Source organism: Ranitomeya variabilis, chromosome 6 (assembly GCF_051348905.1).
Source record: "Ranitomeya variabilis isolate aRanVar5 chromosome 6, aRanVar5.hap1, whole genome shotgun sequence".
NCBI lineage: Eukaryota > Metazoa > Chordata > Amphibia > Anura > Dendrobatidae > Ranitomeya > Ranitomeya variabilis.
This window is the reverse complement of record NC_135237.1, coordinates 368,195,935-368,211,746: the sequence shown is the minus strand read 5'-3', so window position 1 is coordinate 368,211,746 and position 15,812 is coordinate 368,195,935. Positions and strand designations below refer to the sequence as shown.

At 48.5% G+C, this 15,812-nt stretch overlaps 1 protein-coding gene across 1 annotated transcript in view; it reads right to left on the bottom strand.

The window, feature by feature from the left end:
- Positions 1–7,024, bottom strand: part of PARD6G (par-6 family cell polarity regulator gamma) — a 137,488-nt gene extending 130,464 nt beyond the window's left edge. The window contains exon 1 of the mRNA XM_077270008.1: positions 6,620–7,024. Within this exon, the coding sequence (XP_077126123.1) occupies positions 6,620–6,691 (72 nt within the window). The 5' untranslated portion in view covers positions 6,692–7,024. The remainder of the gene's footprint in view (positions 1–6,619) is intronic.
- Positions 7,025–15,812: the final 8,788 nt, after the last annotated feature.

The window sequence follows — 15,812 nt, the reverse complement described above, 5'->3', positions numbered from 1 at the left end:
GGACACAAGACATTCTGGAAAAAGTAACTATAGCGTTGCAAACCCAACCTCCCAAAACTCTGGGATCACCAGAGTGGATGCTTGTCCACGGTTTTATAAAGAAGTACTGCAGCTCACCTCCAGTCACTTCGCTGACGTTGAGTTGCAATACCAGACACAACCAGTGAACAGTTGTGGAGCTGAAAAAAAAAAGCTATGATTTTCCAATCATCTGCAAGCAATGTAAGGCTAGGTTCACACAGGTAATTCTTGGTGGATTTTCTGCAGAATACACTACAATAAATCCTCCACACTCAGGGGGATTTGGGTGCAGATTCTTAAACATCTGAAGGGAAAAAAATAAAATATATATACTATATATAATCACACTGAAGGCATCAAAACTATGAATTAACACATGTGGAATTATATACTTAACAAAAAAGTGTGAAACAACTGAAATTATGTCTTATATTCTAGGTTCTTCAAAGTAGCCACCTTTTGCTTTGATGACTGCTTTGCACAATCTTGGCATTCTCTTGATGAGCTTCAAGAGGTAGTCACCGGGGATGGTTTTCACTTCACAGGTGTGCCCTGTCAGGTTTAATAAGTGGGATTTCTTGCCTTAGAAATGGGGTTGGAACCATCAGTTGTGTTGTGCAGAAGTCTGGTGGATACACAGCTGATAGTCCTACTGAATAGACTGTTAGAATTTGTATTATGGCAAGAAAAAAAGCAGCTAAGTATAGAAAAACGAGTGGCCATCATTACTTTAAGAAATGAAGGTCAGTCAGTCCGAAAAATTGGGAAAACTTTGAAAGTGTCCTCAAGTGCAGTGGCAAAAACCATCAAGCGCTACAAAGAAACTGGCTCACATGAGCACCGCCCCAGGAAAGGAAGACCAAGAGTCACCTCTGCTTCTGAGGATAAGTTTATCTGAGTCACCAGCCTCAGAAATCACAGGTTAACAGCAGCTCAGATTAGAGACCAGGTCAATGCCACACAGAGTTCTAGCAGCAGACATCTCTACAACTACTGACTTTGTGCAGCAGGCCTTCATGGTAAAATGGCTGCTAGGAAACCACTGCTAAGGACAGGCAACAAGCAGGAAGAGACTTGTTTGGGCTAAAGAACACAAGGAATGGACATTAGACCAGTGGAAATCTGTGCTTTGGTCTGATGAGTCCAAATTTTAGATCTTGGGTTCCAACCACTGTGTCTTTGTGCAACGCAGAAAAGGTGAACGGATGGACTCTACATGCCTGGTTCCCACCGTGAAGCATGGAGGAGGTGTGATGGTGTGGGGGGTGCTTTGCTGGTGACACCGTTGGGGATTTATTCAAAATTGAAGGCACACTGAACCAGCATGGCTACCACAGCATCTTGCAGCGGCTATTCCATCCGGTTTGCGTTTAGTTGGACCATCATTTATTTTTCAACAGGACAATGACCCCAAACACACCTCCAGGCTGAGTAAGGGCTATTTGACCAAGAAGGAGAGTGATGGGGTGCTATGCCAGATGACCTGGCCTCCACACTCACCAGACCTGAACCCAATCGAGGTGGTTTGGGGTGAGTTGGACCGCAGAGTGAAGGCAAAAGGGACAACAAGTGCTAAGCATCTCTGGGAACTCCTTCAAGATTGTTGGAAGACCATTCCCGGTGATTACCTCTTGAAACTCATCCAAGAGAATGCCAAGAGTGTGCAAAGCAGTCATCATAGCAAAAGGTGGCTACTTTGAAGAACCTAGAATATATAAGACATAACAAAAAAGTGTGAAACAACTGAAATGAAGTATATAATTCCACATGTGTTAATTCATAGTTTTGATGCCTTCAGCGTGAATGTACAATTTTCAAAGTCATGAAAATACAGAAAAATCTTTAAACGAGGTGTGTCCAAACTTTGTACTGTGTGTACTATATATATATATATATATATATATATATATATATATATATATATATATATATATATATATATATATATATATATATATATATATATATATATATATATATATATATATATATCTCTGATGACTGGCCACATGTTGACATGACATGTCATTCTTGGAAGTCAGTGTACGGTACCAGCGGAGGACCAGGCAAGCATCACCACATGAGCACTAGGAGATTAGGAAGACACGTTCGGTAGAGTACATTCTGCATTTTTTTTTTTCTCCGCTGTTCAGAAAACCTGCAGCATTTATCTTTTCCAAACAAAGTGGATGTGAATTCACGAAAACTCATGGCCACTGTGTTTAAAGATGCTGATGAACCCAGTGTTTTTTTTTTTTCAATATATTAGATGCAAAATAAAAGCCCTTTAGACACAAAAATTATGTATCAAATTTGCACAAAAATGCATCTAACAAAAGGGGGACACCACATTAAAAAAGCCCCAGAAATGCAAATTAGAGAGGATTGTTATTGCGTTCTTTGGTGAAGACAGGAGCAGAAAACATGAGCGTAAAAAGCAGCAGACAAAACGCACGACCTAAAGGTACCTTCACACTGAGCGACTTTAGAACGACAACGATAGCGATCCGTGACGTTGCAGCGTCCCGGTTAGCGATCTCGTTGTGTTTGACACGCAGCAGCGATCTGGATCCTGCTGTGATATCGCTGGTCGGAGCTAGAAGGCCAGAACTTTATTTGGTCGTCAGATCGGCGTGTATCGTTGTATGACAGCAAAAGCAACGATGCCAGCAATGTTTTACAATGGTAACCAGGGTAAACATCGGGTTACTAAGCGCAGGGCCGCGCTTAGTAACCCGATGTTTACCCTGGTTACCATTGTAAATGTAAAAAAAAAAAAAAAACACTACATACATTCCGGTGCCTGTCACGTCCCCCGGCGTCCGCTTCCCTGCACTCCTTCTGCATCCTATGTCAGCACCGGCCGGCCGTAAAGCATGGCACAGCGGTGACGTCACCGCTCTGCTTTCCGGCGGTGCTTACACAGGATGCAGGAGGAGTGCAGGGAAGCGGACGCCGGGGGACGCGACAGGCACCGGAATGTGAGTATGTGGTTTTTTTTTTACATTTACAATGGTAACCAGGGTAAACATCGGGTTACTAAGCGCGGCCCTGCGCTTAGTAACCCGATGTTTACCCTGGTTACCCGGGGCCTTCGGCATCGTTGGTCGCTGGAGAGCTGTCTGTGTGACAGCTCTCCAGCGACCACACAGCGACGCTGCAGCGATCGGCATCGTTGTCTATATCGCTGCAGCGTCGCTTAATGTGACGGTACCTTAAGGAGAATATGCAAGGTGAATCTGACACAGGTGGATTTAGTTGTGGACCAGCAGCACAATCTGCAATACTAGTATCAGATTGTAATCAACTTCTTCCACCAATAGAAGAAAATAAGGAAAACAATAACAAAACCCTGCTCTGGGCACATTGGAACATGGCGTCTTAGGGTATGTGCACACGTCAGGATTTCTTCAGGAATTTTTGCGGATTTCCCCGATAAAAACGCTATAATACCGCATAAAAAACGCGCATACATTATGCATCCTATCATTTAGAATGCATTCCGCATTTTTTGCACACATGTTGCACAAAAAAAAAAAACGCATTCTGGAAAAAGCAGCAACATGTTCATTATTTTTGCGGATTTTTTGCGGATTTCCCATTAAATTGGCGTGTCAGGAAATAAAACGCAAAAAATCAGCAAAAAAAATGCGTAAAAAACGCATGCAGATTTCTGGCAGAAATGTCCGGATTTTGTCAGGAAAATTTCTGCAAGAAATCTTGACGTGTGCACATACTCTTAAGACCTCCGCAGCATGTGAGTAAGAACTCATCCAATTGCTTACTACGGGGGATCCTCTGACTTCTACTTGTACATATGCACAGCTGGAAATCCTGCAGCATTCCCTTCAGGTGTGAACCTGGCCTAAAGTTTGCTCCTGCTTCTGAATATTGTATGGTGGGAAGTCATCTGAGCGTGTCAGAGTTGGGATCTGGAGGAGCAATATTCAGGAATGTTACGGAGACTTTGCCGCCAGTCTCGGCACATTGCGGTGGAATATTGTGCCGCTATATAATATACTGAACAGCTATGGAAACAGTTTGACCTAGTTCTGACACAAGCAGGGGCCTGGATAAGCTCCTCAAGCTTCCTATTAACATAATGCCTTATTTTTCCCCACAAGTTTTCAGCAGCCATCTTTAGTGCGACACACGAGCCATAGAGCATTTCTACAAGAACGCAGGACCTCCAGCGCATTGGATGCCGGGGTTGGCGGCACAATACCACTCAGTAGGCCTTTTGGTAAAACGTAGAGGACGTTACTTCTGGTTTTATACTGGAAGGCTCCATCTATCAATGACAGGAAAGCACATCATGCTTAGTACGATTTGTTATGCATGATGTCACGCCTGTCCCATCACGCACACGGATTTAATGATGGGAAACATCACTCTGCCTTACTAATAAAGAAATCAAGAGCCTAGAAAACTGCTCAGAGCTCCAGCTGCAAGTTCCAACAGGACGGAGATGAAAGCTAAGTGATGAGTCTACCCTGAACCTCCTGACTCACCGAGGTGTGGGCCGTTCTCCTGAAAATCACACTTTATGATCGGAGGCCAGCTCACAAGAATGGGTTTACAGTCACAAAGAAACACAAAATGTATCTAGTGGGAGTGGGGGCAACACGCTGTTCCCTCTCCTGGCACAGCAGCCATAGGAGAGCTGGTAAGGGGCCCCGGCATGCTACAGAGGCCTACCCCAGGCACCGGCCTGCCCAGAGTTCCCCGCTGCCAGACCCCAACATGTGAGTGCTGTAAGGCCAGGCATTCCCACAGAAGAACGCCCCCTCCAGCCCGAGGAAACACACCGTCCACAGGCAGGGCTCACAATGTAACCACAATCATACACTCCAATTACTCAATTATGGCCGTGCGACACCAAAGCTAATCGCTCGCGCAGAATTGGGGCGATTGCCTGCACATCGCTGGGCATTATTTAGGCACATCAATATCACCGGACGATAAATTCTATTTGCCTTTAAGGCTGGTTTCTAAGACAGAGACTTCCTGTAGCGCAACCGATTCATTTTAACCATGTAGTGACAGCTGCGGTCCACACGCCTGTATATAACGCTGCATTCATTTGGACTGCAGAACAGTTAAAATCAAAAAGTAGCCATAGAAAAATTGGCAGCCCCCGCCATGTATCCGCCAAATGCTGGCGAGGCTTTCTGGTTACACACATCAAGGTAATGTATCAACCCCAGCAGTAACAAAGCTCCTCTACAGTCTGATACATGCCCAGATCATATAGTGACACTGCTATAGGAGCCCATACATAATAATCACTAATCTCCAATATGTGGGAGCAAACTGCACAGAGCAAAACAAACCCAACGTAAGCACTCCAAACACCACTAAAGCTGCAAATCCATCCACATCTGGAAATCCGCCTCATTTACATAAGAGTCAAGTCCTGAGCTCAGCAGGTATATAATGGACACATGGGTCGTACATTGTACAGTTATAGACAATGGACTGGATAAACAGGATCATACATGATAATGACACATAGGGATCACACACTGGGTAATTACATGTGGATTATACATAGGGATCATACACTGGATAGTTACATAGGGATCATACATGACAATCACACACTGGATAGTTACATATGTACCACACACTGGATAGTTACATAGTGATCACACATAGGGATCATACACTGGATAGTTACATACAGATCACACATAGGGATCATACACTGGATAGTTACATACAGATCATACATATGGACCATACACTGGATAGCTACATAGTGATCACACATAGGGATCACACACTGGATAGCTACATAGTGATCACACATATGGATCATACACAGGATAGTTACATACAGATCACACATAGGGATCACACACTGGATAGTTACATAGGGATCATACACTGGTTACATACAGATCATACATATGGACCATACACTGGATAGTTACATATACATCACACATAGGGACCATACACTGGATAGTTACATACAGATTACACATAGGGATCACACACTGGATAGTTACATAGGGATCACACACTGGATAGTTACATAGGGATCACACACTGGATAGTTACATAGGGATCACACACTGGATAGTTACATACAGATCATACATAGGGATCATACACTGGATAGTTACATATAGATCATACATATGGACAATACACAGGATAGTTACATACAGATTACACATATGGACCATACACAGGATAGTTACATACAGATCACACACTGGACAGCTACATAGGGATCACACACTGGATAGTTACATATAGATCATACATAGGGATCACACACTGGATAGTTACATATAGATCATACATAGGGACCATACACTGGATAGTTACATAGGGACCATACACTGGATAGTTACATACAGATCATACATATGGACCATACACTGGATCGTTACACAGTGATCACACATATGGACCATACACGAGGTTCCCCGCACTCTGGAGCAGGAATTCTTCACATTCCCTCAGTGAGCCGCCAGACCAGAAACAATAGGGCTGTCGGAGTGCGGGCACAGGACGGCTCCCATCCCTCCATTCATTACCGGACAATGCCGGCCAGCGGGCGGGTACACGAGCGGCGCAGCCTCACCTTGCTCTTCACCTCCACGGCGCTGCTCGCCACATAGCGCAGAGTCTGGGACTTACTAAAACTTCGATTCATCTTCACTGCTCGCCCCCCCTCCCCGACACCACCCAGCCAAGTTATCCCCAGACTGCAGTGCGGGGGGCGCAGGTCCCGACCTCCCCGGATCTCCGTCCGCAGGACACGGCGGCTCGGCGTCCCTCCAGCTGATGTATTGTCTCCAGTCCCAGCGTTCCGCTCCCACAGCCCCGCACTTCTCCAGTCACAGGCGCCTGCTCTGGTAACAGCGCCGCCGCCGCTCCTGCGTGGGATAAGCAGTGCGCGGTGACGACCACTAGAGGCCGAGCAGTCCCGCACCGCTCTGTCTCCGGCAGTGGAGCTGCAGCGCCATCTTGGCGGCTATAGATGCTGCAGGCAAATGCTAATAGCTCTCATAAATCACACAGGGCTGAGCCTGAGAGGACGGCTAATCTCACTGATGGAATTACCCTGCGATTCTGCGAATCCTATCACGGCGCTGTAGTTTATCGTCCCTCACAGCCCTCACTCTCCACAGCCGGGGCTGAAGATGACAGACATCCCCGCAAACTGAATGGTTTTCTCATAGCAGATGCTGGATAACGCTGACCCCGCTGTAGGAGCCCAGTGCACCGGCAACCACTGTATCTTCAGAGGCATAAGCATAAGAATATCACATTATTCTCATTCACAAATGTACTTATCTCTCTATATAATAATACAAAGCTGTATAGTTTGGATAATGAATGAGATGCTTCGTTTTCTGTAAAGAGTGAATAAAGTGAATTATGCCATGTACTGCCCATATAGTGGGGTTGGGGGCCAAGATTTGCACAGGGGCCCACCGGGGGATTCCCGTTACCCCATGGGCCAGTCTGAGCCTCGGCATAAGCCACCTCTGAGAGACGGGAATGGAGCGCCCCCAGACGCAGGGCCGCGGGGTACTCGGTACCGGGCCTCTCAGTTTCAGTCCTGGGGTTGTCACGGTGGCTAGACCCGGTCCGTGACCCTGCTAAGGGGCGTCCAATGAAAGGTGTGCTGATGGTGCGTGGTGTAAGTCACGATGAATAACGAGGATGCAGCGCCCCCACTGCCGCAGGGCCGAGGGGTACCCGGTACCGGGCCTCTGAGTCTCTGCTCTGGGGTTGTCACGGTGGCTAGACCCGGTCCGTGACCCTGCTGAGGGGCGTACAGTAATAGGGTGTGGATGGTGGTGGTAGTGCGGTGCAGTAAATAACGAGGACACCAGGTTGCAGTCTCTTTACCTCTTTACTGAAGGCTTCTGGGTCCTCAGTCCGGAATACGGTTAGCCGGGCTGCGCAAGTCCGGCCGGTCCGATGGCACCTCCAGAGTTCCCTTCGCAGGTGGAAATCTGTGCCTTCCTTCTAGCGCTTATGTGTTGTGGTCCTCCCCTGCTGTGCTTACGGGATAGTCCCCACAACTGTTGTGTCTGTTTCTCGTGTTCCCTCACAACTCGATTCTGATGTTCTTCTTAATCTCGTCCCCCAGATCTTATGGTAGGACGCACCCGTATGACGGGAAGGCTCGGAGCTCTCCCGGGACCCTAGAGTCGCCCCTCTCCACAAGTTGCCCCCTATGTCTGCGTAGTTGATGTAGGTGAGACAGCCAGCCTATAGCTCTCTGTCCTGCCGTTGGTTTGAAGTAATGCTTAGAGCTCTGTACTTCCTCGGCGTTCCGGCCACTGGTTAGTTACGCCTCAGTAGGATGTTGCCTCGGTCTAACAGCACGACTCCTACTGGTATTTCTCCCTGTTGCCTTGATCTCGTTTCTCACTCAGCACAATAAATCTCGCTTCTTGTCCTTTCTTAGGGCACCGCCGCTATGAAGTGCAGGCGCGGTCCCGTAGCTTTCTCTCTGTTTGCCAGGCCTCTGTCAGGATCCCACCCCTGACAGGGACCCTACCGAATCTTCCCCTACAACACCCTCTGCCACAAGGTGTTGCCTGGTTCCAACCCAGTCAGCGTTCTCTCTAACTTCCTGCCTAACCCCCAGTTTTACCAGACTGTGAGGAGTGGCCTAATGAATAGTACCCTTAGCTCCCCCTGGAGGCCAGACTGTGAAATGTATTGGTGTATGTGATACCTGGTCAGATGAACTCCTTCAGTGCCATCAGACGTACCATAGCCCCCCTTAGCGGCGGAGCCACAGTACTGCAACGACCAGGACTCTGGGGCGCTGCACTCCCCCCCCCCCCCCCCGGTTAAATCCAGTACTCCTGGACTGGGAAGAAAACAATACATGTCAGCAAAAAGACATACAATTTTGAAAATGCAAGTACAAGTCAACTTTGTAACAGAGCTTCCCTTTATGGGAGGTGAGGACACTTGAACGTTACAAACATGGTTAAATACTTTTTAAATAACTTTTCTTACCCAACCGGGTATTCTACTAAGTGCAAAATTTTTGAACAACAATCCAACTTTGCCTTTAAGGACGTACTCGCTAAATCCACTAAAGACCTTCTTATATCACATATAAGGCTAATTAACTTTTATGCATTCTCCTACTTTAAGTCTGCAGGACCGCCTGTCCTAACTGCTCCAGACCTACTGCCTCTCCTTTCTGTTACAGGACCGCTCCTTTCTGCCCGAGCCTACTGTCCTTCCACTACTATACACAGTATAGAACATATCATTTTTCTTTCAGTTTAAGATCACTGAGCCATCCCTATATGGCTCGTAAGAGGACTCACCACTAACCCCTACGGGTTCACTTCCTGTCCTCATTCTTCTATTAACATTATTGAACATTTCTTACAATCAACTAGTTAGTTACATTTAACTTTCACATATCAACATCATCAATACTTTCTTTTCAAGACATTATTTATTGCCATTCAACCATCTTAAGGCAACACTGTTCATAAGTGCAGGATGTGAACATCCCCTTTAAGAGGGGACCAAGTCTCTATGAGGTAGTGCAACTTCTCAAGCCACAAGTCCGTATGCAGCAAGGACTCCAGTGCAGGTTCCAAGAACCGTATCTTCGCAAAGAGTCCGTCTTTTATGTAAAACCAGTAGAGAGCACCTTTAAGAAGGTGCAAACTATATACAAGGAGTTTGTATCATGCATTGTTCATGATTCAGCAGTTCTTTGATAACTTGTGCAAAACATAGAAACCAAACAAAAGGCAATAGGGATCCCGGGTCAACAAAGAGATCCCTTTAAGAGTTAACCCTGGACGGGTTTTAGCAGCAAAACAGCAGAGGAACAGTTAACTATTTACATGTTCAGGTTTCCGAGGTTTAGTTGGACGGCTTCCAGGGCTGCACCTGGCACTTAACCCTTCTTGGCCTGGGGAAAGTGAGGTCCAGGGTTACACCCAGTGCTGGACAAACGCCGTTAATCCGTCTTTCATGTACGGTTAAATCATGCGCAGCGATGGAGGTCTGCGCAGCTTGAGTATGGGCATTTGCTGCAGCAGAGGTAGCGGCTGCTGCAAGATCAATCACTGGAATGGAGTCAGCAGTTGTGGCACTAGCAGTCACTGGAGTGGTGTTGGTCGTCAGGGCAGGGTCGTCCTTCATACCTGCTTCAGATGCGGTCCCTCCGGTGCCGGTCTGCTCTGCCTCCGCTGGGGTCTGGAATGCTGGCTGCAGGGCCTCGTGCTGCGACGTTGTCATCCCTGCTTGCAGCATCTCGCTTTCCGGCAGGGCCTGGCTTTCTGGCTTCGGAGCGCTGGAACTTCTCTCTTGCTCCGGACCAGACGAGGCCGCCGACAGGCGTCTGCTGAGGCTCCCGATGAAGGTCTTCCACCCGGCCTCAGTGCTCAGCTGCGTCCGCAGGAGTTGGTCGGTGAGCTCGTCCACTCCGGCCTGCAGGAAGTCAGAGCCAACAGGTGATGCCTGGCCGCGGCATCTCTCTGGGTAGCTGGGGGAGTCCTCTGCTCCGACCCCACGCTCCGGCTCCGGGCGGCTGGCCATGGCGTCTCCCACGCGGCTCACTTCTTCTTCCTCGTCCTTTTCCCGCTCTCTCCTTCGTGGACGGTTTCGTTTTCGTTGTCTCCGCCCCCCATTGAGGATCAGTAGGCAGATCTCGGCTGCTGACGGACACGTCCTCAAGGGGCAGAAATATTTAGACTGGGCGGCCATTGTCTTTCGCGCTCTCCAGCTTGTCTACGCCCACTCCACGCCCTTCTGCGCTCCCTGTGGCGCTGCAATGGCGGCGACTTTTGGCGGGAACTTTTGGCGGTAAATGGCAGCACACAGTCTTTGCAATAAAGTACAGTCCAAGTACAGTAAATCACAGTTCCAAGGCACACATGACCCGATTCTTCAGGCTTAAGTAGATCCTGTTCGTGACGCCAAGTTTGCAGCGCCCCCACTGCCGCAGGGCCGAGGGGTACCCGGTACCGGGCCTCTGAGTCTCTGCTCTGGGGTTGTCACGGTGGCTAGACCCGGTCCGTGACCCTGCTGAGGGGCGCCCAAATAATAGGGTGTGGATGGTGGTGGTGGTGCGGTGCAGTAAATAACGAGGACACCAGGTTGCAGTCTCTTTACCTCTTTACTGAAGGCTTCTGGGTCCTCAGTCCGGAATACGGTTAGCCGGGCTGCGCAAGTCCGGCCGGTCCGATGGCACCTCCAAAGTTCCCTTCGCAGGTGGAAATCTGTGCCTTCCTTCTAGCGCTTATGTGTTGTGGTCCTCCCCTGCTGTGCTTACGGGATAGTCCCCACAACTGTTGTGTCTGTTTCTCGTGTTCCCTCACAACTCGATTCTGATGTTCTTCTTAATCTCGTCCCCCAGATCTTATGGTAGGACGCACCCGTATGACGGGAAGGCTCGGAGATCTTCCGGGACCCTAGAGTCGCCCCTCTCCACAAGTTGCCCCCTATGTCTGCGTAGGTGATGTAGGTGAGACAGCCAGCCTATAGCTCTCTGTCCTGCCGTTGGTTTGAAGTAATGCTTAGAGCTCTGTACTTCCTTGGCGTTCCGGCCACCGGTTAGTTACGCCTCAGTAGGATGTTGCCTCGGTCTAACAGCACGACTCCTACTGGTATTTCTCCCTGTTGCCTTGATCTCGTTTCTCACTCAGCAAAATAAATCTCGCTTCTTGTCCTTTCTTAGGGCACCGCCGCTATGAAGTGCAGGCGCGGTCCCGTAGCTTTCTCTCTGTTTGCCAGGCCTCTGTCAGGATCCCACCCCTGACAGGGACCCTACCGAATCTTCCCCTACAACACCCTCTGCCACAAGGTGTTGCCTGGTTCCAACCCAGTCAGCGTTCTCTCTAACTTCCTGCCTAACCCCCAGTTTTACCAGACTGTGAGGAGTGGCCTAATGAATAGTACCCTTAGCTCCCCCTGGAGGCCAGACTGTGAAATGTATTGGTGTATGTGATACCTGGTCAGATGAACTCCTTCAGTGCCATCAGACGTACCATAGCCCCCCTTAGCGGCGGAGCCACAGTACTGCAACGACCAGGACTCTGGGGCGCTGCAAGGACACAGGGTTGCAGTCTCTTTACCTCTTTACTGAAGGCTTCAGGATCTGCAATCCAGAGCACTGCTAACAGGGCTGGCTGAGACGGACCTGTCCGAAGGCACATCCAGAGTTCCCTTTGCAGGTGGAAATCAGTATCCTTCCTACTTGCGCCTGTGTGTTGTAGTCCTTCCCTGCTGAGCACCACGGGATAGTCCTCACAACTGTTGTGTCTGTTTCTGATGTTCTTTCTCACAACTCGTATCTGTTCTGATGTTCTTTCTCCGTCCCCCAGATGATATGGCTAGGACGCACCCGTATGATGGGTAGGCCTGGAGTTCTTCCGGGACCCTAGCGTCGCCCCTCTCCCATAATTGCCTCCTATGTCTGCTTAGGTGTTTTAGGTGAGACAGCCAACCTATAATCAACTGTCCTGCCACTGTTTGAAGTACTGCTTGGAGCCCAATACTTCCTCGGCGTTCCGGTCACCGGCTACGCACCTCAGTAGGATGTTGCCGATCTCGGGGCACGACTCCTACTGGTTTATCTCCTTTTTGCTGCGATCTCGTTTCTCACTTCTCCACAATAAACTTCGCTTCGTCTCCTTTCTTAAGATGCCGCCGCATTCGAGTGCAGGCGAGGCTCCGTAACAATCTGTCCTGTTCGCTAGGTCACTGTCAGGATCCCACCCCTGACAGAGACCCCCTTGAATCTTCCCCCGTAACACCCTCTGCCACAGGATGTTGCCTGGATCCAACCCAGTCAGCTTCTGACTAACTTCCTATCCAGCCCCCAGTTTTACCCAAGTGTGAGGAGTGGCCTAATGCATAGAACCTTTTGCTCCCCCTGGTGGCTGAAGTGTGAAATGTAGTGTGTGACTGTGATACCTGGTCAGGTGAACTCCTTTTGTGCAATCAGACGTAACATCACTCCCCTGAGTGGCAGAGCGACATTACTGCAACGACCAGGTCTCTGGGGCGCTGCAGGAACATGGACTCGTATCACACCACGACAATTTGTTATGCGCTGCTGCCCCCCTGACCTAGCCGTGTGTGCCCACAGGGAAGTAGTGCCCCTAGCATAGCTGCCCAGTATTCCCACAATGTGATCCCCCACAGTGCTGGCACCCACACATTATGATACCTCCACAGTGCCCGCCTCACCCCACACACGGTATGATACTCCCACAGTGCCCCCCGCTCTCCCACCCACACACACACAGTGTCCCTATATACAGTATGATCTGTTCACAGTACCCCCACCCACATACACAAAATGGTCCTCCATAGTGATCCCACCCTCACCCATTCAGTATGTCCCCACAGTGCCCCCAAACACCCACCATATTATCCCCCACAGTGTCCACCACTCTTTCACCCACACATACAGTATCCCCCTACACAGTATGATCTGTAAACAGTACCCCCACCCACATGCACAATATGACCTCCATAGTGATCCCACCCTCACCCGTACAGTATGTCCCCACATTGCCCCCCCACACCCACCATATTATCACCCACAGTGCTCTCCCACACACACACAGTATCCCACTACATACAGTGGGGCAAAAAAGTATTTAGTCAGTCAGCAATAGTGCAAGTTCCACCACTTAAAAAGATGAGAGGCGTCTGTAATTTACATCATCGGTAGACCCCAACTATGGGAGACAAACTGAGAAAAAAAAATCCAGAAAATCACATTGTCTGTTTTTTTTTATCATTTTATTTGCATATTATGGTGGAAAATAAGTATTTGGTCAGAAACAAACAATCAAGATTTCTGGCTCTCACAGACCTGTAACTTCTTCTTTAAGAGTCTCCTCTTTCCTCCACTCATTACCTGTAGTAATGGCACCTGTTTAAGCTTGTTATCAGTATAAAAAGACACCTGTGCATACCCTCAAACAGTCTGACTCCAAACTCCACTATGGTGAAGACCAAAGAGCTGTCAAAGGACACCAGAAACAAAATTGTAGCCCTGCACCAGGCTGGGAAGACTGAATCTGCAATAGCCAACCAACTTGGAGTGAAGAAATCAACAGTGGGAGCAATAATTAGAAAATGGAAGACATTCAAGACCACTGATAATCTCCCTCGATCTGGGGCTCCACGCAAAATCCCACCCCGTGGGGTCAGAATGATCACAAGAACGGTGAGCAAAAATCCCAGAACCACGTGGGGGGACCTAGTGAATGAACTGCAGAGAGCTGGGACCAATGTAACAAGGCCTACCACAAGTAACACACTACGCCACCATGGACTCAGATCCTGCAGTGCCAGACGTGTCCCACTGCTTAAGCCAGTACATGCCCGGGCCCATCTGAAGTTTGCTAGAGAGCATTTGGATGATCCAGAGGAGTTTTGGGAGAATGTCCTACGGTCTGATGAAACCAAACTGGAACTGTTTGGTAGAAACACAACTTGTCGTGTTTGGAGGAAAAAGAATACTGAGTTGTATCCATCAAACACCATACCTACTGTAAAGCATGGTGGTGGAAACATCATGCTTTGGGGCTGTTTCTCTGCAAAGGGGCCAGGACGACTGATCCTGGTACATGGAAGAATGAATGGGGCCATGTATCATGAGATTTTGAGTGCAAACCTCCTTCCATCAGCAAGGGAATTGAAGATGAAACGTGGCTGGGTCTTTCAACATGACAATGATCCAAAGCACACCGCCAGGGCAACGAAGGAGTGGCTTCGTAAGAAGCATTTCAAGGTCCTGGAGTGGCCTAGCCAGTCTCCAGATCTCAACCCTATAGAAAACCTTTGGAGGGAGTTGAAAGTCCGTGTTGCCAAGCGAAAAGCCAAAAACATCACTGCTCTAGAGGAGATCTGCATGGAGGAATGGGCCAACATACCAACAACAGTGTGTGGCAACCTTGTGAAGACTTACAGAAAACGTTTGACCTCTGTCATTGCCAACAAAGGATATATTACAAAGTATTGAGATGAAATTTTGTTTCTGACCAAATACTTATTTTCCACCATAATATGCAAATAAAATGATTAAAAAAACAGACAATGTGATTTTCTGGATTTTTTTTTCTCAGTTTGTCTCCCATAGTTGAGGTCTACCTATGATGTAAATTACAGACGCCTCTCATCTTTTTAAGTGGTGGAACTTGCACTATTGCTGACTGACTAAATACTTTTTTGCCCCACTGTAATTTGATCTGTCCACAGTACCCCCACCCACACACTCACAATATGTCTCCTATAGTGATCCCACCCTAAGGCCGGGGTCACACTTACATGTGCAATGCGAGAAACTCGCATCAATACCCGGCACTGCCGGCGGCAAACGGTACTGGAGCGTGCGGCTGCATAGAAATACATGCAGCTGAACGCTTCAGTCCCGAGTGCCGGATATTGATGAGAGAGATTCGCGCGAGTTTCTCGCATTGCACACGTAAGTGTGACCCTGGCCTAACCCACACAGTATGTCCCCACAGTGCCCCCCACACACACACACCGTATGTGCCCCCCACTCTCCCACCCACATACAAAGTATGATGCCACCTAAATGTCCCCACTTACTATGATCCCGCACAGTATGATACCCCCACAGTGCCCCTCTCACCCCACACATTATGATCCTCCCACCCCCACACACAGTATCATACTCCCACAGTGGCGTTCTACACAGTATGATCTCTCCACAATATGCCGACCCAGATACACAACAGTGTCCCCCACTCTCCCACCCACACATAGTATGATAGCCCCACAGTGCCCCCACT